Here is a 25,620-nt window from a genome sequence, read left to right as displayed (position 1 = left end):
CAGGAGTGACTGGTGAGGAAGTCTGTCAATCATCCAATCGGTCAATCAGCGGGAGAAGGTCAGAATGGAGCAGATGACTAGGCTGTGACACGGAGTGGCTGAAGCAGACGACACGACACAGCAGGTTAGTAAAGTCACAGATATTTTTGATGTTGTTGCTTTATGCCAATAAAAAGGTTTGTACAGAATACAGTGTCCCTTATGAACCTGCAATGGCAAAACATGCTGGGGGGAAGAAGTCATGTCATACATACAGTACTCTGGTTGGTTGTTTGCAGAACACAAATTAATGTGGGGGGCGGGAAGAGACTTAATTTGCAAGCAGAGGCACTCTTGGGAATTGTAGTTCTGAGATAGAGAAAAACAATGCTGGTACATGCAGAGTAAACTACAGTTCCCAGGTGGCTTGAGGGACAGAGAGAACTGTGTGGTTTAGCCCCTTCTGAAGTGCAGGGAGATCTGCTTTCACTCCCCCAGGCTGGGGGACACGTGTAAAGAGGTAGCCAATTTGCTGCCGTCAAGAGAGCTGCTGAGGTTGTGGGGGGGATAGCAGCGGACATCAACAGTGAACAGAGAAAGTGGACACAGGGAGATCTATCTGATACATGACCTGGTCCTTTAAGAAAAAGTATCGGTAATTGGTATTGGCGAGTACTTGATCAAAAGTATCGGTACTCGTACTCTGTCTTAAAAAAAGTGGTATCGGAGCATTCCTACCAGAAGAAAAACTGCAATTACTATGCTGTTATACACTGAGTGGCCAGATTATTATGACCACCCCATCAGTACTTCGTTGGGCCACACGATAACTCCACGAGATGACTTCGTTGGGCCGCCTCGTGACTCCACCAGATGTTGAAAGGGGATGCGAGGAATCTGACACTGCACTGTTGCCCTTCTGTTGTCTTGTAACAGTCTTGCCACCCTCCATTCTGCCCTAACATTGACTAGTCGCTGACAGCCACAATTCGCACGTTCAGACCCAGATTTTTAGCTGACAGTCCAGTCTTTAAACACTTTAACAACAGCTGCTCTTGAACAATTAACAAATTCTGCTGTTTTGCTGATACTCGCTCCATGGCTCCGAGCGCCATCAATCATCCCACGTTCAAAGGCTGTTAAATCGCGTTGTTTACCCATATCTTCAGAAAAAAATCACTTCTACTGTTGTGGTAAACAACCTGCTTCCCTATTTATAATGGTCTGGCCCTCTAGCAACTTCAGCGTGAAATTATAGCTAATTTGCCTACAAAGGTGGTCATAATAATCTGGCCACTCAGTGTATGTTGCGTATAGTCTTTCAACAGCTTGGCAATGAAAACAATTACCTAAACTCACATCTGGAAAAACTACCATGCACTGCTATTTTGTAACCTGTGAAGAATAGATATGATCTTTCTACACCCTGCTGCCTGCCTTTGATTATTCCAAGCTTGACACTGATCCCTAACAATGTCTCAAATAATAGCATGAACTCCCAACAATTTACCTCCTGAAGAAAAGCTGCAAGGTAACTGGCCTACCGTTTCCGGGGTCATGGGCAAAGCTTAAATAGTGGTACAGTCAGCCTGATCTAGTCTGACAGCAACTCTTAATGCACAGTGCAGCCTAGATCATGCTACAAATGTTCACTAATTCTGCTGGGTTCATGTAATAGGGGCATTCAAGAGAACCTGTCCACCATGTCCATGATAGCCATTTACACAGTGCCACTGTAAATGTGTAGAACATTGAAATTTTGTAAGGTAATAGCCTCAACTTACAAAGCTAAAAAAACACTAGAATACGATTGCTATTTAAAAAAAAGTTACTGTGATTTTCAAATCTCATTGTATGCATTTTGTGTGCTAAGAATAACGTGAATGACTTAAAATAAAGATCCATATCCATGCATAAATCTGTGTGAGTGTAGCGCCCTCTGCTAGGTCGCTACTAAATTTAGTGTATATCTGGACTGTAATCAGTCTAGATGCTGTTTTGCTATGAGTTCTGCAGGATTCCCTGAGTTGGGTGGATTGATTGCTTCCCCCTGTTGCTGGGTTGGGGACACAGCACACAGTGAGGGAGGATCCATCCTCAGACTGTGACTATGCACCTGACTCTGACCAATGCCTGAGCAGGGTGACTCAGAGGTATGGCTGGAGTAAGGTGATAAAAGGTTTGGGGACACTTTCCAGAACTCTCCTTCTCCCCTGGGGCCCTCCCTGTGAGGAGCTCTGTGTAATACAGATGCCTGGCCTAGGCCTTAGCATGTGGCAGATGCTGGGGGCCTAGAGGCCTAAGATACTACAGATGCCTGGCTTGGGCCTCAGCATGTGGCAGATGCTGGGGGCCTGGGGACTAAGATACTACTGGATGCCTGGTCTGAGGCTCAGCATGTGGCAGATTCTGGGGGCTCAGAGACCTCAGATGTTACTGGAAAAGGACCTGATGGAAGCTGGGCTGGAGGTGGAATCTGCTTATCGAGGAGTGTCGCAGAGGAGCTGGTGAGAGCTACCGTCTGGAACCCTGTAAGAGATCCCTCACACTATTCTCAGGTACTTTACTGAAGAGAAGCCAGTTGGTGTACTACAAGTCCAGTGACAGTACTGGACCATTCCTGGCTGTTCTCTGTGCTACTTCATATTGCTGGTCGCTCTTACAGGACCATTGTGCTACTGATACAAGCCATTGCTAAGGGAGAAGACAGAGTTCTCCAAATTTTTACTCGGGTATCCTGCAATCCCAAACCCTCTCTCCTAGTTGATCCTGTGCAATAAATGCTAAAAAGACCCTACGACTCCAGCCTGTTCTGTTCCGTAGTGTCGGTGTTGCTGGAGCTAAGAAAGCGGCCGGTGGCTAGAAAAACAGGTAGGAGAGCCCTAGTTCATATTCAGCGGCTCCTTCGGGGGTGAGCGCTACATGAGTTATCCTTAAAATGCACCTGTGCCCACACGTGAAATTTATATATTTATATACATACCTGTACACCCCCTGTGGACCAGAGCAATGTTTCCATTTCTCCTATGGGCCCGTATCGTCCAGAATTTTGTCATTACTTAAGAGAACAGGTCAAATATAGCATATACAATGTATGTAAAAATAAAAAAGGTTATAGTATATGCGATGGCAACACCTGTACCCCGAATGGATACGCCATCAGAGCTAGCTCCATATGTGCTGGAACTAACTAGCAGAGTTGGTTATAGCAGAAACATTATCCTAAACATCAGACAGAACATGTAAAACAGGAACTCCTTTATTGAACAAACAGCACACAGTTTACAGCCCACAGAGCCCATCACCCCCAAGTAAGATTATATTATTTTAATAAAATTAACATTTATGAAAATCAATCCAAACCAACTTATGGGAACAAAATGGTAAGGATAAAGGAATTAGCAAGGTGATCACATCAGCAGGTTTTTTAAGGAGGAAGATGTACTTTTCATTAGGGCTTTCGTGTTCGATTAATCAAATTTTTTTACATTGATTAATCGATTAATTTCAATTAATTATAACGCACATACAGATCCAACTACTTTTAGCTTTATTTAATTTTATTTGTGCTATGATTATGACGCCTCATTAAAACCCCAAAAAATCTCTTGATATGTATTTTACCATATAGGGGGTGAGGTGTCTTCAAAATGCGCACATTGGGGCAATATACTTTGTTGATGCTCTGTAGGATCTCACCAGCACCAGGGCTCTGTAGGGTCTCGCCAGGGCTCTGTGGGGTCTCACCAGCCTGGTTAGACCCCATAGAGCTCTGGTGAGACCCCACAGAGCTCTGGTAAGACCGCTCAGAGCCCTGGTAAGACCCCCTCAGAGCCCTGGTAAGACCCCTCAGAGCCCTGGTAAGACCTGGTCTCACCAGGGCTCTGAGGGGGTCTCACCAGGGTAGAAGGTCTCTTTGGGGTCTCACCAGGGCTCTCAAGGGGGTCTCACCAGGGTAGCAGGGCTCTGTGGGGTCTCACCAGGGCTCTGAGGGGGTCTCACCAGGGTAGCAGGTCTCTTTGGGGTCTCACCAAGGCTCTGAGGGTGTCTCACCAATGTAGCAGGGCTCTGTGTGGTCTTACCAGGGCTCTGAGGAGGACTCACCAGGGTAGCAGGGCTCTCTAGGGTCTCAACAGGGATCTATGGAGTGAGTCTTACCGTTACCAGGGCTGCGTTTCACACCGATGCTTTGCGGGCCGGGACCGAGTCTCACCATCCTGTGAAGGGCGCATCTCACGGGCGGCAGCGTGCAGGACTAGCTGGTGCCGATGACATCTGCCTCTAACGATAAACTCCGCCCTCCCAGCCAGCTTAAAATCCTTGTGAGGTGGATGGGAGGGGTGAGGTCTCTTCTCATTAGTTGGTGGGCGGAGCTCCAGCAGACAGGACGAGTGGATGGATCGAAAATGGAAGACCCGGAAGCCGGTGGAGAGGTGAGTGTTTACATTACAGATCAAAAGAATTTTAATCGATCAAAAATTTTAACGATTAATCGAGTAATAAATCGTTAATTTCCGCAGCCCTACTTTTCATGTATCCTTTTGTGTGTGGGAATTGGTTCAGATCTCATGGTGCCAGCGTAACATGGCAGATAAAGTGCCTGCCTGAGAGTTCCATAAGATTGGTAATAATTCACACTGGTCCACGATCCAGCTGATGGGCATATCGCTAAATAAGCCCATATGGGAGTTCCATGGAGGAGTTCAGATGTTAGGTCCAGGACAAAATACAGTACTAGCCCCAATGGCAATTTAAAACCTCAATCCAGGCCAGGGTCCATAGTAGGTGGGGAGGAGACTGGCCTTCAGTCCTCTCCAAGCGTCCAGGGTATGGAGGCTTCTGTGACAGTATATGAACAGCAAAAACTTTTTTTTGGACAGAGGGGAAGGATTACAACCTTTGTGGAATCTTACTGCTGTTTACCCTGACTTATGGTCCCAATGCCAACAATTTCCTCAAGCAGACTGTGAGATAAAACTATAAACATCAGCACAGAGAAGAAAAAAATATTTTTAGGTTAGAACCTTATCAGCTTTTTAAAATGTATATTTATTTATATATTGTATTCATTTGTTTATAATATTTATTGCATCTCTATCCCTGTTTCAGATTTCCTTCATTTGATGTCTGGTGCAATTTGTCTCTATAACAGCAAATGAGGGGAAATCTCTCTAACGGAGCCCTGGATAGCAATAAAAACCTGTACCTGTATAGCAGTGATGTGGAGCTTGGTGGGGGGAATCTTTGAGTGCAGCAGAGGACACAGTAGATTGATACTCCCATGAGGGTCCGTTTTTTTAGATACTTCGGTGGACAATTTCTGCTCTTTGTGGAACTCTATTATGCTGCTCTTTGTGAAGGTGCCAAAGTTCTGCATGTCCATTTTGCATAGGAGTGCAGTAACAAGACCTGACGCTCTGCAAATGGAGAAATGGCAGCATTGACTGGACTTCATCCCCAGAAACCCCTACCCTACATCATTTTAAAAAGAGACTTTGAGGCAGCTGATTTAGTGATCCACTGCATGAAAAAGAAAAAAAATCCTGGACAGAGTTAACCAAGGACTTTACTTTGCTTTTAGTGTTTCTTTTCTTTTGACTGGAGTTCAGCTTTCAAGTAAAGACTGGTGGAATTTCTAACTTTAACCTAGTGGCAATGTTTCCTGTGTAAACACATGATTAAATTGTATAATGGTTTGCATTTTTTTAAATCTCTCTGGCTGAACAAGTGAAGTACTGTATCCCGCATTAGTGACTCTTGCTGTATCTTGTATCTTATAGCACATCTACACTTGTTAGGAAGGAGAAGGCCTCTATCAGCTACAGTATTTTCTATGTCTTTGATTTCAGTAGTGTTTTAATAGCACTTTTTTATGCTGCTTTGGATCAATGACCTGTAAATGCAATAGCCATCATGCATTATTTTATGTGTATGCATTTGAGCAGCAGGACTACATACTGAGAGAGAGAATGTGTGTGCAACAGTCAATGTGAGTACTCCTGTGCATAGGGACCACTTCCTCTACACTAACTACATCCAAGTAACATACATTATGCAGTGAAGAGGCAGATGCACCACTGTTTTCCTGCTGATGCTTTTTTTTTTACATCTTATAGAAATGAATGGCTTATGCCATTTTTTTAAGTTGATACAATGTACCATTATATACCATTTGTTTATACATTTTTACTATTTTTGTTGTTTTTTGTTATTAGAGACTACTTCTGTTGTTTTTGGTCAGCCAGATCCAGGCTGGTAGAGTTCCAGTGATCACCAACACAAACAACACTATTGGGCAGGACTACTCAATGGCAAGCAGGGTCTATATAGGTAATGTGCTTATATACAGTAGATGCCTCTATAGACTTATATCATCATGATCTACACTTAGTAACATAGTTATTAAAGTAGAAAAGCCAAAACATGTTTTTATAGTTTTGGTAAGGGATATGGGGTATTTAAAGTTAATAAAGTTTTAACTTATACAGTGGTACCTCTGTTCACGAACGCTTCAGTTCGCGACCAATTCGGTTCGTGGCCTGAATTAAGTTCGTGAACCGAGGTACCACTGTACCCTAAATTTAGTAAACATTCTCAACTCCTTTACTAAATCAACCTCATAGACTTATGAAAAAGAGAATGGAGTAGTGAGGCACAGGTATGCATATACACTAGGAGGGAAACACAACTGTAGTATATATTGAGCAAGTACCTGTGCCACATTGTGCTTATTAATTTATAAGCCATACTTAGTCTGCCATACATAGTATGCCATAGTCTCCTTGCGGATTTTGTCCCTCTTATATGTGGTGCCATATTTGTGTAAGTGGTAAACATGTATGTATTTTTGGTTAAAATGTGATGTTAAAGTGTATGTTACTGCAAAAAATAATATTATATATATGTGTCAGTGTTTTCATTTTGGTATTTGTAAATCTAGCCTGTTTGTTTTGTATTGCTTCGATTGCTCAGTAATGCCTGGTGTTTCTGACAGTTCCTCTTCTTCCCTTTTTTCATTCCGACCACGCGCATTGGAGATGCAGTGCCTGTATCTCCCATAGTCAGTTCATCAACCACGAACAACCCCCACCCAGCCCTGCTGTGTGATTGACAGCAGGAGTCTCCCTGTATCTGCTTGCATGGTCTCTCTGCTTCCCATCGCCAGTTCATCAGCCACGCTTTCCAAATTTCCTCTTGGAAATTGCATCCTTAATGCTATAAACTGCTGCCTTCAGCATGGCTTAAGAACTGACTATGGGAAGCAGAGAGACCATGCAAGCAGATGCTGATTCTACAAGGAGGCTTGTTTGTGGTTTTTGAACAGACTATGGGAGATACAGGCACTTTATCTTCAAAAGACCCCTAATCTCACCTTAAAGAGAACCTGACATCACTAACCACCTTCTGTCCATGGCCGTTCGTGAACGGCCGGACGGAAGTCTGCTAGGAGCGGGAGGGCTCCCCCCCACATACACATGCAAACATGCGTCGGGTGCGCCTACATACGAAAACGACAATTGCGCCCAGTATGCAGCACATGTTACATATCGCAGTGAACATCGGAGTGAGAGCAATAATTTTAGGGCCATCAATCACTGATAACACTAAACTGATGAGCGGTAAAAACGTTTAAAGTGTCGCCTATGGCCAATTTTGGTTGCGGTCATTTTCTGCGATTTCGCGGGCGCGCGCAATTTTAAAGGTTGACATATTTAGTGTCTATTTACCCGACGTGACCCCGTCTTTTATATTATACCAAAAAATTGGGGTGAAAATAAATGTTTCATAACATTTTATAGGGAAACATTTTTTTTTACAAAATTTAGTAATGATATAGTAAAAAATAAAAACCCCAGTGGTGATTAAATACCACCAAAATAAAGCTCTATCTGTCCCCAAAAAAATGGTATGAAATTCGTATCAGTACAGCATTGCATGACGGAATAAACGTCAGTCAAAGTACCGCAGCGCTGAACACTGAAAAATGGCCTGGCCAGGAAGGGGGTGAAACACCCCGGTCTTCAAGTGGTTAATATGCTATCACATAGGGGGCATGTGAGTCCCCTTTGTGATAGCAATGAAGTTGAGTAAAAATAAAACGTTAAATAAAAAAGATGTAAAAATCCCTTCAAATTTTGTTAAAGTCCCCCGCAAATGGGCACATACTAATGTAAAAACATGTCGGGTGAGGCTACGTACAAAAACAACAATTGTGCTACACATGTTGGTTATCGCTACGTGCACCAGAGAGCAAAAATGCTCAGGCCAATATTCATGGTTAACTCTAAACTGATGACCTGTACAGGCTTTTAAAGCATCGACTATGGACAATTTGGGCTACCGTAATTTGTCAGTGGTTATCAGGCATTTTTAAGCTTAGCATGTTGGGTATCATTTAGTTTACTCATCTTTTACAGTGGGTATTATATTGTGCTTTTGTATACTAAAATTAACTTTTGTATTTTTTACTTAAATCTTAGGTTTGATAAAGAGTTGGGCTAATATCATGCAATCTAAAAATTTGCAACTGATGCCATTTTATTCTACATGGTCTGTGCTTTCAGAAAATATATAACTCTTGGGGTTTAAGTAATTTTCAAGCCTAAATTGTAAATTTAAACATGTGTAGAACAAAAACACTCTGGCAGGAAAAAGGGTAAATGTTTATAGATACACCCCTAAAGTGTCCAAACAAGGACCTTTATATCATTTGTACCAGCTGTTAATTTCATGAAAGTTATTAATTTAAAAAAGTATTCCCGAGTTATATAATCATAATAAAGTTTATATAAGATTTTAGCGATTGGGTTTACATCTACTTTAACACACTATGCTTGAGTTCTTTGAAATGCAATGCAGTGGTACATTCTCTCATGTGTGTACAGATCAATACACTCAAATATCTGTCCTCAGCAACTGATTGATAGCTAGCTCTTCAACTGTCAACACCTTAGCTTTTTTTCCAATAATTCCTTTACCTTTTTTCGATTTAGCTTGGTGTGATTAGAGGGCATTAGGCAGTTTTGGCTGACAGACTATTCAAAAGCTACCTTTATTCATAGCACCTCACTGTATTCTTTGAAAAAAAAGTAAAAATACTATGGACCCTAAACAACACACATCTTTACCCCAGATGAACCACCACCCGTCTGCCATATCTCCATGTACCCAAGTTTTCAAAAATATCAGATCTATAGTACTTAGGCCTGGTTTGGTAAGCCTGGTTTGGTAAAAAATGGCCAGCAGCAGGACAGTGCATATATGTGACCAGAGTGACTGAGGGTGAATGTTCCTGGTGCATGTGTTTTAAATTACCACCAGAGAATGTTTGATGTAAGTCAAATTCACTACTTTATAAATAAAGCCCCTAAGTTTACCCGAGGGCCACAACATGGAAGCCATACTGCAGCAAAGTCCATCACTCCTTCCAGTGGTGTCACATGGGGGTATGTGGGGTGCGGCCCGCACCGTTTGATACTATCAGAGGGGGTGGCACCAAAATGACTGACAGTCATTTAGGTGTTGCCCCCTCTGAAAAGTTGGGCACTCGATCATGTACCGAGAGCCCGTCAGCTGCACGAAAGAGGAGGGGACCTGGCGGCATACCTTTTCCTGCCAGATGAACGTCCCCTCCTCTCTTTGCTGGGGTCCATTTCCAGGATGGCCACCAGCAGTTAAGTGCGTGTGACGTCTTTATGTGCATGCACGATGACATCTCAGCGCCCCGGTCTGGGTCTTGCCTCTGACTCCTTGCAGGATGTGCTTGTGAATACCAGGCAGCTCCATAGGCTATGCACCCCAGGTCTTGGGCAAATTGACAACTCTGACACATAGCACGGGCCACAAAACAAACACAGTCCTAAATGTTGAGACAGAAGGCACAGGGCACAGAGATTTCTCTTCCCAAAAAAATTTGAGGGGCTCAAACTTATTTGCGAAAGGAAAGAGGGGAAAGAGAAATAGGAAGAGAGGTGCTAGGAGGCAGAAATGTTGGTATCAGCAACAGCAACAATGAGAGGGAAAAGCTTTTGTCTTTTCTAAATTAAACAGATGTAAAATAAATGTCTTTATTTTATTAGTAACAATCACAGTGGGTGTTTGGTGGTCCTCTGTGAACAAGTCCTAAATCATTTTAATAAAAGTCGGCTTCTCGGCCACACATTCTCTTACTGTACTGAAGGCCCTCTCTGGCATGACTCCTGCAGCAATGCAGGCTGTTTCCATGAGCACATATTGGGCCAGCTCTATCCAGTGGTACATCCTCAACACTAAGTAGTCCAATTGGGTTTCAAGGCTTCACTCTGCTGGAGGGCAGGCAGCCTATGGCCATATGATGAAGTGCTTATTTTTTTCCGCTGCCTGCCTTTTCTCTCTTGTCCATGGAGCAAGACTCAATGGAAAATGCCAATGAGGACAAAAGGCGGATTGAAATTAATCTTTTGCCAAATGGGGTAGACCCACAACATCCAACTGGGTTCCCTTGAAGCAGCTGCCAATATTTTTAACCAGTTTGCATTGCTGTCCCTGTCCATTTTTGCTTGATCTGGGCAGGTATGGCTTTACAAAGTAAAAAATAAAACAATGAAAAGCATTTCAAAAAGTAAAACTGTAAATAATATTTAGCAAATATTAAAAATATGTAAACACACTGTGATAGCTTGTAGAAATATGTTAATGTGGTACTGCCCATGCCATGAACTGGAGGAAGGGAGCTGCAACCAGTTCTTCACCAAGTATGAGTAAGGGGCACTATTCTGTTTGCTTACGCCAGCATGTTATGCTGTGCAACAGACTATAAGGTTACATTTCTCTGCATGCTACAGCATATAGAATACAATTTTAAGTTGTGTATTTTTTAATTATTTAAATTGTAGTGCCTGCCCATTTTTGCTTGACCTAGGCAAATATGTGCATGCATCCTAGATGGTGAGCCACTGGTGGGATGAAAAAACTCCAGCTCGAATTGTGCCTCACCTCTTGCCATAATCACATAGAAGGAGGAGGTGATGGGGAGGAAGAGGTGAAGGAGGAAGGGCAGCAGGAGAAAATGGAGGAAGAGATGGTGGTGGTCGTGGAGGAGATGAAAGAGGTAAACGATGAAGGTGAGGGGGGTGGGGAGGTGAAGAAGGGGAGAAGGAACATGTCACACTTGCCATGCTTGGCACCTATTGCCTCCATGTGGTAGCACCTCTACCTCTCCTTTTAGGCTTGCATGTAATTTTTTATGGTCCTTATTTGGGATGAAGTGAGCAGCCTATGTTCAGTTTTTTCTTCTGCCTGCTATTTTCCCTGGGAGTAAAATGTCCCTCTCCATGGCCTTCCCGCTGCATTTTGGAAAGCTTGCAGCCTGTGGCATCAGGTTTTCCCACTGCATCTATGCCCCCAGTACCTTAATATACTATAAGACTATAATGAACTAAATAAATGAAGAACAAAATACAACTGACTGCTGAGTATATGGGAGGAGAAAGATTATACTGGAAAAGCAGAAGAATTGCAGACATGCCTGACCTCTGCTGTGTGCAGTCCAATCTACACACCAATACCTAAAAATACAGGGGGGAAAATGCACATTAAAATAAAAAAATTAAAACAAAAGAAAAAATTATGGAAAATTTCCACTAGATTAAATGGGAGGGGTTGCAGCACAAAGAGCTTGGACAAAGTGGGGCTCAGGCCGACAGACTTGGGGGTGGTTATAGTATAGTTTTTTGCAGCTCCAGGTGCCAACTGATGCCAGCATGTCATTGCTAGAAGTCTCTCCATTCTGCCACTCCTTTAGGATGCCCTGCTCTTCCATCCTTGCCTCACTAGTGTAGTCTGACACCTCATCTTCATAAGGCTCACTGGGGCTCAGCTTGCAGAAAGCATTAGCTGATGGTCCTTTGAAGGATCCATGATTCTGCCTGGTTGCTGTCCTGTGCCTGGAGCATGGCTTTGTGAAGATCAATGACAGACTTTAACCCCACCCTCTCTTCCTCTGCTCTTTTAATCATTTTGTCACTGCCGGTCCTTCTCCTGAGAACAAAAAAAGAGATATGCATGGCTCCACAGCAATGGAAAAATGGAGCACTCAATTTCACAAACATTTTATTTTTCCCATGGCATAGACAATTTGGTGGGATATAGATTTTAGGGGGAGGGTCCAAGTGGATGTATAATTAAGGTCAATAGCTATAATAGAAAAAGCAGAGATAGAGAACCAAAGGAGAGCTGCTCATAGCTATAATCTTCCCTGCGACCTCTGCTTTTGTCTGCACCTGCAGCCAGAGTGCTCAACAATTCTGAGGCATTCAGTCAGAGCCAATTCCAAGGGCTCTGGTGGGATTAGTGGAAGAGGAGAAATAGCAATTCCAGCTTTTTTTTTTTACAAACAAAAATACAGTATTTGGGGGCTACTACTTCTGCCAGTCAAACTACCTCCAAAAGTCTTTTTTTTGTAACTGATATCAATAAAAAGAAAGTAGATTGTGGTGCTGCAGCATTCTGTAATTCCTCAGCCAAAAATATGCTGCCAAAGTACAGTGTGAGTGAGAATGTCCCTCAAAACAATGCTGGCTCTAAAATACAATGTACAGCTTTATGGCATCCCATCTTGCCCTCGAAGCCACATGAACCGTAGCCCGCCCCACTTCAATTTCTTGCTTGGACATTTCTTGCAATGGCACAGGCTCCCAATGGCAGTACCCAGCTGCCCATGCCTCTTTTGACAGTAGTTTGCCTATTAGCCCTAAAATGGTCAAAATCTACTAACAGGTTTCACTCCTTCAATGGTATTTCCCTAGATGGGTGTGCAGCGCTCGGGGTCACCAATAGGGTGAACTATCAAATATGTACTAAAGTGTTAACAAAGCAACATGTAATTAAATAAGTGTTTACAATCATTATTAATAAACTAAAGTGATAGCCAGTGAAATAATAAATAGATGAATACCAAATTTCACTTTGTGCAAAAGTGTATTAAATTAATTATGCCTTATTATAAAATTCTTTGTTGTAATCAAACGTGCATCAAATACAAAAATTATCAATAAAAGTGATAAACAACAAATCAGCTCAAAGTCATCAATAAAAGTGAAAAATCACCAAGTGAGTCCAAAACTATTATAGAATCCAAGTATATATGATGTATTGATGATGAAGAAAACAAGCTTCAAACAAAAGCTTAATCTTTTTCCCACACCAAGTGTCCACGACAAAACTCCCCTCTGGGATGAGCACTCACCAGACCCACGGTGTTTGTAGGCAAAAGAGATGAGAAGCCGATAAGTAGTCCCAGCAGCCGTCTCATCAGCGTCACATGGATCAGTATTTAGCAAAAATTTAAAAAAAATAAAAAACTCCACATAGTGTAGTCGACATAAACATTTAATTAAAAAAAAAGTAGTCATCCAGAAGCGCGGATTATATATATTATAATGGTATTTCCTTGTTTGACACATTTCAGCAAAACCCTGTGAATTGAACCTAAGCAGATTTGCCCATTCCTTAGTCACAAGTTAATCAACACTAAGTCACTGCCTTGCAATTAGTAGCTCCTTTAGTTGGCTTTTGGACTGGCTATGTAATAGACAGTCAGCTGAGTAATTGCAAGGCAGTGGCATAGCTTTGTCACCTTGCAACAGTAAGTGTTGTTACTGGTATAAGGGCTTGTTCACACCAAATCGGGACCAGATCTGCATAAGTTTCTGCATATGCAGTGCATTGCGTTATGTTGTGTTTTACCGCATTCTGGTCCAATTTTTTTAGCCTAAAATGGGCTTTCAGGTGTAGTCCAGTGTGTTCCAGGGCATTTGCATGCATTTTGAATGTGCTTGCATGTATTTGGTGCATACCAGAGCAGAAAAAATAGGACATGCTGCAGTTTTTCCACATGTTCTGAAACTGAACACGGTGGTGTGAACTGGAGCCCAAAATACTATTGGAATGCATTAAAATGGTTTTTGATGCATTCTGTAACTGCTCTGCTCTGCTCTGCATCTGCTCCGCACTTGGTGTGAACAAGCCCTTAACTCCAAGTAAAAAACTTTGCAAAAAGCAATTTGCTTAAGAAAACTGTATACAGTGAGACATGATGCCAGGCATACTAAAAACAGATATTGGTTGGCATACACTTTACAAAATAATAATGTCAACATTCTTTTTTTATAGGATGATGATGATGACTGAAAAGCAGATGCTGTAATCAATTGTTCTCGGCATCCTGGCAGAATGCATTTATGTAAATATTCATTAATTAAACCATTGATGTTTAGTTGGTGCAAAACAATGCATCTGATTAACATAATATTGTACTTTGTTGCTCATATTCTAAAACAAATGAAATTACTGACCCACTTGTTAACAGGGCCCCTCAAATCTGCCATTCTGTATCCTCTGAAATTGTAGAATATTGGGTTTGCTGAGTTGTCATACGCCAATCTACATACATATTTTACATTGTGTAATTATAATTCCCTTTTTAGTAATCACTAAATTGTATCTGCCAAAGAACAAAAAGAATATGTATGCTATAGCCAGCTAAGCATGCCATAACTTCAAGCTTTTAAAAACGTGTAGAAATAACTTGATTGGGCTGGGAACTAAAGGTACAGTTTGGGTTGTAGAAGTATTTGATTATTCCGTGATCACATCTATCTCGTGTTGTTCTCCACAGTATGTTCCCTGTCATCTCAGAAAAATATCTCACAATATATCCCATTAAAATGTCTCACGAAGCAGACACCTACAACACAATATCCTGATACAGCATATTAAAAAAGCTTGAATGTTGCACTAGATTGACAGATTAGGTATACAAGTGATGAGATTTGTTTGGAGATACCTCTGATTGGCCCATTAGCAATCTGATAAGACCAGTTTCTATGACAACTGACTCTGGTTTTCGAGAAGCAATACCTAAAAAAAGATGCAGCAGGTATTCTCTTCTATACACACGCTTTGCTTTTATTTTTATTTTTTTTCACTTGTACGAGTCATACCACACAGTTTTTCTTACTGCAAGTCAGATGAGCTTTTGATATATACATTCTTCCAAAGCCCCCAGGTCACTATCTGTCTAGTATGTTCTATTATTATCAGACAACAGCATTTAAATATAGAAAGACAATGAGCGACTTTGTAGTGGGAGGAAAAGCGTCTTCATAATGTGACACCCGAACTTGAACCCTAGAGCTCTATAATCACAGCCAGGAAGGGCAGAATTAGGATGAAGCTATACAGAGTTTACTGCAAGAGACAAACAAAGGAATCAGTTGTACTGTCTGCATACTTAATGCTCATTCACACGGCAGTACTAACTGCATTCTGCTGTCGAATGTAGGCCACATTACCCATGTACTCAAACAACCAATCATAAGGTACCAGTATCATGGCAAACACTGTTTTATAATATCTCTATGTAATTAATACATATAATGAATGATATCAGTTCGCTATAACAATTCCTTATTCCTTATTTATATGTTTCCACATTGCATGCAGACCAAGCTCCCAAGCAAAATTATAAAACTGCCAGGGGTGCGTAAGCAGGGTTTTCTTTTTTTATTTTAAGACTTACCCCTATGTGACCATAGGTCTTTGAAGCAAGATGCTGAGACCAAATTAAGCACCAGTTAACCTGACTATGACTCGGTGACAGCTTTACCTACATTATTCATTTGTTAGTTTTTAAGGAGCTTTTATTTGGTACATTGATTCAATAACGTTCCTGTTTATTTATTTATTTGTATTATTGGCTGTTAAATGAACACGCATTTTTAAAAATATATTTAACATTTAACAGCTTATATTATTTGTAAAACTTTTTTATTGTATTATTGTATTTAATTTTGTTTGTCTGTGTTTCACTTTAATTACTGCAAGCAGCTCTGCTCTGTGTGATGTAGAATGACAGCTGAGCTAATTGGTTGGTTTAATAAACAAACCATGTGATCTCTATGATTGGCTGTCATGAGATCACATGATTAGACTGGTTTCCAGTCATTTGTGGGAGACTAGTGCTGTTGGGCAGCAAGTTGTAGCTTATACACGGCTATGGACTCCCAATGATAGCAATGATCAGCCCAGTAGCAAGTACCCTAATGTAACATTGGTAACATTGGCTCCTGAAAGCAGATAGTTATATGTTTAGGATAAAGGGAGTTAAACAAACCAGTTTCCTTTAGCCTCTAAAGCGTAGGGGGGGTCAACCCTGGCCCTCCAGCTGTGCTTTAACTACAAATCGCAACATGCCTCTGGGAGTGATGCCTGTAACTGTCAGTCTAGCATTGTAGTTTCACAAGAGTTGGAGGACCAGAGTTGCCCACCTCTGCTCAAAAGCCTGGCCCTAACTTGGTCCCTAACTTCATCCTTTACACCACAATTGAAGGACCCTACATACCTTGTCGAGTGCTAGAAGTGGCAAAATTTACCAGTGCCAAAAAAAACTGATCTGATAAAACTATATGTAGATTTTACTACTGTTCCAGTTAAATTAAATCATTACATAGCACATAAAAATGTAATCTGCACATTTTGTAGAAAAACGTTTTAGATATCTATCCAGATTCCATGCTAAAAAAATAATATATTTGGATCAATGAAACTCAAACTATTCAGCTGCCAGCATAAAAAAGTATTTTATACTTAATATCAAATTAATTTGTATGAAAAAGGAAATGCGCCGATATACGAGCATATATACAATCTTACAAGTTCATACTTCAACAGCGTACCAATTAATACCTCCAAAAGACTAAATTAGCGTATCAGTAATTAATTAACATAATCAATAAAGTGCTAAATCACAATATTGTGTATTGTGTATCTATTCATGTCATCACTTTTTATTCCGTGCACAATACATTTTATCAAACACCGTGAATATGTGCTTTTCAGTGTACTCAAAAAACATACATCATGCGGTACATCAATATTACAAAGTGTTAGCAAACTTTCCTACATATTAAATTACTCTTCAGTTCATACAGATAAAGTGCATCAATATAGCCCAGGATTATGTTTACATATCTGTGTTTCATTTTAATGAAGTGTAAAGTGCCTTGCAATGGGAATTTCATTTTTGGTGAGATACTCCCTAAGAGTTAATTACTACTACAGGGATGCTGACACTGCACCTTTCCCTATTACAGCACAGGAAGCCCACCAGCTGGTTATAAAATTAACCCCCGGGGATCAGTTTGGAAAGGACATGCTGCAACAAACACCTTTTCCTTCAGAACATAAACAGAACATAAACAAGCAACAAACTTTGTCAAAATCCTTGCAATGTACGTTGATCACCCAGAGGTGATTGCATTTCTATCAACCAAAATGGAATTAGTCTTTCAATCCGATAGGTTCACATTGTGTTGTAAGACAAATGTATTTTTACTAGGGATGCACCGATACCGATACCAGTATCGGTGCCGATACCGAGTATTTGGGTGAGTACTCGCCCAAATGCTCCGATACCTAGCACGAGTATTTCCTGTATCAGGAAGCCGGGCAGCGCATCATTACACGTTGCCCGGTTTCCAGATGAGATGAGACAGCATGGAGCCGACTTCCCGGCCAATCAGGAAGCCGGGTAGCGTGCAATGACGCGCTGCCCGGCTTCCCGATTGGTCAGGAAGCTAGCAAATCCGGAAGCCGGGCACCGTGTAATGACGCAGCGCCCGGCATTCTGATTGGCCAGGAAGCCGGCGTCATGCTCCCTCGTCATCTCATGAATCATAATATTAAGAAAGTGACCTTATAGCATTAGTTTGTATTGCTTTAGAAAAAATGTGACCTGTCCCTTTAAGAAAAAGTATCGGTATTTGGTATCTGCGATTACTTGATCAAAAGTATCGGTACTCGTACTCGGTCTTAAAAAAGTGGTATCGGTGCATCCCTGATTTTTACTTTTTGAAATCCAGACTAACAGAAATTGCTGAAGCGCAGATGGCATTGCAAACACAAAATATATTTTTGTATGGACACCTGTCCCAAAATTCACTGACAGCTTAATCGTTTGCAAACACTAAATCACTCTACTAAACAATGGAAAGATGGTTTAATTTTTGGCAGCAGTCCTCAGCAATTAAAACACTTATAATGATCTTGTATATCAACATAGAACACAAGAAAACAAAGTCTTACCTTTGGAAGTGAAGCTCTCGATCCGGAACTTTGTGTTGTCATTGTTAGGACAGTTGTGATACCTAAAGCAACTCTAGCAGGAGCAGCATCCATGTTGATCCAAAATGACACCCAGCAATTAAAACACTTATAATGATCTTGTATATCAACATAGAACACAAGAAAACAAAGTCTTACCTTTGGAAGTGAAGCTCTCGATCCGGAACTTTGTGTTGTCATTGTTAGGACAGTTGTGAAAACAAAGTCTTACCTTTGGAAGTGAAGCTCTCGATCCGGAACTTTGTGTTGTCATTGTTAGGACAGTTGTGATACCTAAAGCAACTCTAGCAGGAGCAGCATCCATGTTGATCCAAAATGACACCCAAGACAAAATGACAATAAGTAAGCTGGGAATGTACATCTGTATCAAGTAATATCCCATTTGACGTTCCAGATGAAACTTAACTTCGATGCATGTAAATTTTCCTGAAACGGAAGTGAACTTTGTTAACTATATGATTCCTAAAAGTTTACTGCTAGTCATTCAGGAACAATTTCACTCCAAACATTTTGAAACCAGTTTGGATGGAGGACAATGTGGTTATTTAAAGTAGATCTAACCCCTGACTGGATGACATTAAGTTTGCTAAAGCACTGTGTATTAGAAAGCAATTGTCTTGTTTGTTATTTCTTTTTTTTAAATACTGTTTTGCACTTTAAAAGCCCCAATAAATTCAGGTAAAAACACCTATATATAAGGCCATAAAGTTATATATATAAAGACGGGAGAGACTTTGTGGAACTGAAAAACTTTTAATATTCCAGATTGTATTTAGTTAAATTAAAATTTTAGTTTTTTTTCATATTATACTGTATGCATGTATGCTAAGTGATATCTATGATTGTAACATTTGCAAATATTTATTGCCTCTCAGAGAAATCACAGTGCTTCCCTGATAATGTCTTCATCTGCTTTTCTCTCCACAATGCTGATACCATGTTTGATCAGGCATCATCTGGGGTCACCAACTACTTCCTGGACTGAGATGTGGATCAGAGATGGCACAATTATGTAAATTATGCTCCTTGTGCAGTTCTCGCCTGCATTCACAAATGTCTGACACAGATCCACCCCTGTTGCAGTTGCCTCACTCCTCGTGGCTTGCTACAGAGTTACAGTATTGGCCTGGTGTGTCTATAACTTCTTATCTTTTAAGTGTTATTATAAAGTTAATCAGTCCACTGGGGTAGACAGTACAAGACATCCCTGAGGGCAGGAAGTACAAGGTGAAAGAAAACACTTTTTTCCTCATTTTACGACTCTTGCACACAGGCACCCAGACCCATGCAATGTTAATACCATTGTATTTCAACCAGCAGGGAGCCACAGGTGCTGCGTATAGCCTACCATATCAGTCAATGGCTGTACATGGTGGTAGGTGGTTATATGGAGGTACTTATGTACACTGCCAGGGTTATTCACAAAAGGGTGAAGAGTTTGGAGAAGACAGGAGAAGTGAACAATCTAGGACAACATAGCTGAACTGGAAAATGAGCTGAATTGGAGAATTTTTCCAGATCAGCTATTTTGGCCTAGATTGTTCACTTCTCCTGCCTTCCCCCAACTCTTCACCCTTTTGTGAATAAGCCTGTGCGTAACTCTGGATGCAGACAGTCTGAAAAATCGCAATTGATCCTACAAGCTTATGTTGAATGATCACGCAATAAGTGCAAATGTCTTCTTGAGTGTCCAATGTGGTGATTTGGAAGCAGATTCTAATTGAAAGAGTGGTATTTTGATTTACTTTTGTATCTATTTGATTTTGTCTGATTTAAAGTTGGGATTTTTCATCTCTCCTAATGACAATGGTCATCAGGACAAGCAGAGGGGTGAATCTCCCCAGTCAGGATGCAGACAGTGATAACAATCTGAAGTTGGGATTTTTCATCTCTCCTAATGACAATGGTCATCAGGACAAGCAGAGGGGTGAATCTCCCCAGTCAGGATGCAGACAGTGATAACAATCTGATAGGGTTTTCTAATCCTTCTCCACTCTATCTAAAACGAAAAAATAAAACATACATTATATTGGATGCAGATAGTAAACCGAACTTAAAATTATTTTTAATAAATCTATCCCAATATTAAATATAAATCACGGGTAAGTCTTAAGTCAGCAATTCTCTATGATACATATACACATTCACTAGAAATTGGTCATAAATCCTATTAGTAAAGACACCCGGGCGATTACAGTTAAATTGGTCTCTTTGAGAATATGCCTTTTGAGGCTTCTTCATTCTTTAATAAAATACTACGCATGCACAACCAGCAGCAACTACGTCCTTGCAATAACTAGTCGCATTTCCAGTCACGTTACTCTGCCTCTGTGTGACATATTTTTATCTTCCAAGCTTTGCATGAAATCACAGACATGCATTAAGTCTAAACATTTTACATGCTTCCAGGACTCAAGTGGAAAATGATTAACAGTGACACCGCAATTCTTTGTCTTCTCTCTGCGCAAATCTTTCTTATCCGTAGCTGGAAAGTTCTATTATTTCCTTTTAAAATTGTGCCTGTACTTTTTATACTGAACGTGACCCTCTTGTACCTGGGACCTACAGGATATTTTTTCCTAAGAGTGACAGATGCAAGTATGACACATATGGCTGATTCTGCCACGTTTCATTACAAGATTGAGCACAATGACACAAATGCTGCAACTGGAATACGCTCATGTTTATCTGGGAAATTATGGTTGTGGTTCAGATGTATTCATTTGGAAAGAATCAGAAGCCTGTCTATGTATTCATTGGATTCTCTCAACAAGAGGAATCTAATGAACTCCTATCAGTCAGGAGAAAGCTTTGAGGAGTCTCTGGGGGTTGTTTTTTTCCATAGCATGATAGTGGTCTTTTTGATTTATTATGGAAGCATTTGAAGAAGACATGCAATATACGCACCAGTGTAGTGCAGATAGATCACACAGCATATGTATGCATGGATAATCCCTTATCTGATATTACAGTACACATGGGAACATTATTATGACCTTCACTGAACACACAAAAAAAATAGAATGATACAAGATATGATACAGTGTCCTACTGCTGCATCAACATCATGTTCTTAAGAGAAATTACATGTTTAAAGTGGAACTCCAGTAGAACAGCTGCATGCATGTGAACAGTAGACATGTCAATTTCATTTCATTCCGAATTGAAATTCAGGTGAATCTCATAAAATTCAGAAATTCGGATGAATCTCATTACATTCAGAAATTTGGATGAATCTCATAAAATTCAGAAATTCGGATGAATCTCATTAAATTCAGAAATTCGAATGCATCCGAATTTCCGAATTCAAGCAAATTCATTCAAATTTTGATCAAATTGAAACTAAGAGGGTTATTCACAAAGCTAGTATGGAAGTCAGTCGATCGGCTCAATCGAGCCAAAGGCATATGCTTCGGCTCGGCTGAGTTGAAGTGACACCCGGAGCGGGGTGAACGCCTTGCAAATGACAGCTGGGTGGAGTCCGCCGTGATCCCATGGCTGGCTCCGCCCAGTTGCAATGATAGTTGTTATTCATTGGCCGGGACCTGCTAGAAGTCTCTAGCAGGTCCCGGCCAATAGGAAACAGTTGGGCGGAGCTAGCTGTCACTGCTGGCCCCTCCCAATTGTATTTTTGGTTGTTTTTTTAAAATAATCTTAATTTTTTACATTTTTTTCAATCTTTATTTGCCACTTGGCTGCATTCGGCTATTCACTCACTACCGTTCGGCCCCTATGTTAATAGGGGGGAACAGCAGCAAGTGAGCTGCCGGAGCTTTGGCTCAGCCGATCCAGATGACATGCTGAGCCTTTTTGACTGAACTGAAGCCAGCTGAAGCTTTGTGAATAACCCTCTTAATTTCATAACAATTGATGTGAAAATCTTTTGGTATGTTTTTTTAAGTTACGTTATGTTGATCTCCAATGGTTCCACACCAAAAATATTTAACACCCCACAAAAGGAATAAAGAAAAAACAAAAATGTTTTTGTGGGTTACATGTCTAATGGCCATTATGGACTAAAATGACCAGTATGGACTAAGATGAGCAGTACGGACTAAGATGATCAATACGGACTAAAATGACCAGTACGGACTAAATGGATTAGTGCGGACTACGATGATCAGTAACAAACTGCAATTATTTTTTTTTTAAAACATTAATTAAGTTAATGTTTAATTAAAGAACCCAATTGGAAAAGATCCGAATAGATCCAAACAAAAAATTAAAAATATGTATTGATCGGCAATGAAAACCAAAAATTCAAATGCATCTGAATAAGGAATATCAAACCAAATCAAATTGGTTATCCAAAAAACTAAAAGAATAAAAATATGAATCCATCTAAAACAAAATTAAACACATTTTTTATGGGGGTTACATGTCTAGTGAACAAGTGTATCTTAGGAGCTCTTACCAACCTGTGAAGTTCAGTGTGACTTCCTGACCAGCTCACTGATGACACTGGTCGTCAGAAGCTGAGCAGGATTCAGTGATGTTGTGAGCTGGGTGGGACACCGGACAAAGCTGCTGACAGTCCGGCATCCCCCCAAAGTGACAAATCAGGGAGAGCACCGGCAACCCCAACCCCTGCCCCCAGGGACAGCAATTCCTCAGGTAGGAAATACTATAGGGACAGCCCTGACTTCCCATCCACTATTGCGTTTCACCAGGAGTCAAATCCTGTGTGTACTCTGGGTCAGCTATTGTAAGACCTTGCATAGGGTTGATGACATCATCCTCCTCAGTGTTCGTGCATGGCGATTAAGGGTGCATTCACACCAGTGGCTGCACTACAATGCACAGCTGCTGGTGTGTGTCAGTTGTCACAGTGCCAATGCGCTCTGCATATTGCACTGTTCACCTTGTTTTCTTGTTAGAACTTTACTGAAATGTCACGAGTGAAATTTCATTAAAGTGACACTAAACACAGGAGTTAAATCTTAAAAATTTATTCAAGTACCCTAACTATTAACAAAAATTTAGCTTATTTGGGTATCACTCAGCTGTAGATCCTCAAATCATCTCTGAATTGGTGCTGACACTGTCCTTCCTTCTAGAGGGTGTCTACTTTTGTTCCCCATGGTCCCTGAGTGTTGTGAAAACTCTCTCCCGTGATGTACTACAACCTCACAAATAGTCTACTCATTTGTATTGAGATTGTAGTCCATCACGGCAGTGAGCTTGGAGCGGTGGCTACTTTACAACACACACAGTGAGCATGGGGAACAAAAGTAGCCCCACTCCAGAAGAAAGCTAAGGGGGACTTCACTTGTGAAATACACATTCCCTTGCAAAGTAAACAACTTATTTGCCTTTGGTAAATCAACTCTACTACCTCTGCTGAAAATCTATTCCAGGCAGCCACTATGCTTTTTGGAAAAATTCTACTTTATAGAGTTATTATTAAACTTCCATTCCCCTAGTTTCAGGTCATGTCGCCATGTTCTGGAGCTCCCCATCATATTGAAAATACTTCCCTAATGTACCTTATTTACATCCTATTGTATTGAAAGGTTTCAGTCATGTCCCCCATTTCCCTACTTTCCTCAATGCTGTACATATTTCCCCTGGCCTATCCTCCAGGTACGTGCCATGCCTTCTGTGCTGGGTGAGGCATCCCCCAGCCTGCCGAAGCCCCGTCCCCGTCCTACCGAAGCCCCATCCCTATCCCGCAGATGCCCCACCCCCAGCTCAGTAACTAATCTGTGTGGGGAGGAGACAGGGAGGAGCCCTGTCCCTCAATTGCTCATCACTGGTGAGGCATCGAGATCGATATCCTCACTGGTTTTTTTTTATTAGACAGCTTGGACCAATGGCGCTTTGCCATTGGTCCAAGCCATCCACAGAGCTCACGCCTCTAACACAGATTAGAGGCTGTGACAGCTCTTGCCTCACTATGTTAGGTTACACAAGCAGTGAGGAAGGCCGCTGCTTTGTAACCTAACTACCTGTCAAAAGCTGGAGGCAGCGCTGCCTGTAATTAACAGGCAGAGCTCCGTCCATGGCAGGTTACACAGCGGGGAGACTTTCCCTGCTGTCTAACCTGTAACAAGCCGCTCTGAATGGAGAAAATGCTGTCAGACTTGAAGCTGACACCCTTTTTCTTCATAATACTAGGTGAGGCTCTGCCTCACCTGCCTCCCCTGACTTCACGTCCCTGCTATCCTCATATATTTATATATAAAAAGCCCAGTCTTTCCTTATATAATAATGTATACAAAGCCTTTAGCACTGCAGCAGGGTTTAAATGGTCACAATATTCCTTTTTTTCTTGCCTTTGTTTATCAGTCAGCCATCATGTTTCTACCACATGTGCATTCCTTGCAGAATTAAAAATGCTCTTGGTGGTATATTCTCCCTAATATTTCAAGTTTTTTCATACCATACAGTGGGTGGGTTTGCAGACGTTTCCATAGAGGTACATATGATCATTACCTGTTCCCGTGGCCTCTGACAACATTTATCTGAAGTATAGGGGTAAACTTATCCTCAGTTAGGATCCTGACTGAACATTTTAGACATACAGCTAGCCATAATATGGGTAATCTACAAAGCTATAATACCCGAGTAATGCAATAGAAGTACAAAAAAGTAAAAATGTTATGTCATATGAAATATTGCTTTCAGGTAAATGTAAACATATAATCTCAAAATGTGAATTTCCTATTGGGATCAGTAAATAGTTTTGCCCTACTGGTAAATTGGTAAATTCTTGGTAAATTGTGCTGATCCCCAGATATTGGGTGTTTATTTTATGTTGCCAATGCTTGCTACTCTGTGAAACCATCATAACGAGGTAAGCCTGTACCAGTTCAATTCCACAGTGCAGAGTAGCAAGTGGGCCAAACATAGACAAAGTCTAATTTCCAGTGGAGTGTAGGCACCTCACAGTCTCTAGTGAGTAAGATATAGCAGGGATTCTGTGGAGGGTGCAGAGGGTTATAGGACAGGATTTTTCACCTGCCCTGTGATGTTGTCGCTAAGAAACCATGTACACTTTATATTATAGTAATATCTGATAAGGAAGTTTAGTATCTACCTAATAGGGCTATAACTAGGGTTGCCACCTTTTCTTCAAGCGAAGCCCAAACACTGTAGTGACGCTCAGCATTTTTTTGGGAGAACGAGTCGCAGCTTATTTATATGGAAATAGCCCTGTCCATTCATATGTAAATATCACAGTTGACACTATTTTTAATGGGGGGCCAGCAGCCCCCATCTTAATTTTGGTTGCCCCTGTCTGCCTGACATCTTGTGTCTGGGTTTCTGCTACCATGAAACCCGGACGCAGCATTCAAAACCCGGACTGTCCGGGTGAATCCTGGGCAGGTGGCAACCCGAGCTATAACATCACATTGGCAGAAAAAAATCCCTCCAAATCCCCTGCACAATCTGCTTGTAAATAAAAGTTAGATCCCTATTGGATCCCGCTTGTACTTTTATCCAAATGCTCCCCAAGTAAACTAGTAAAGGATCCAA

At 41.1% G+C, this 25,620-nt stretch overlaps 1 protein-coding gene across 2 annotated transcripts in view; it reads right to left on the bottom strand.

Moving 5' to 3' along the window:
* Nucleotides 1-25,620, bottom strand: part of GLRA2 (glycine receptor alpha 2) — a 136,482-nt gene that overhangs the window by 59,922 nt on the left and 50,940 nt on the right. For both annotated transcript variants that reach the window (XM_018569015.1, XM_018569016.1), the window contains exon 7: nucleotides 18,353-18,567. In XM_018569015.1, the coding sequence (XP_018424517.1) occupies nucleotides 18,353-18,567 (215 nt within the window). The remainder of the gene's footprint in view (nucleotides 1-18,352; nucleotides 18,568-25,620) is intronic.

This window comes from Nanorana parkeri, unplaced genomic scaffold, assembly GCF_000935625.1.
Source record: "Nanorana parkeri isolate BGI_ZX_2015 unplaced genomic scaffold, ASM93562v1 scaffold1274, whole genome shotgun sequence".
Classification (NCBI taxonomy): Eukaryota; Metazoa; Chordata; class Amphibia; order Anura; family Dicroglossidae; genus Nanorana; species Nanorana parkeri.
The sequence above is the reverse complement of the archived record's forward strand: the minus strand, read 5'-3'. Positions and strand labels throughout refer to the sequence as shown.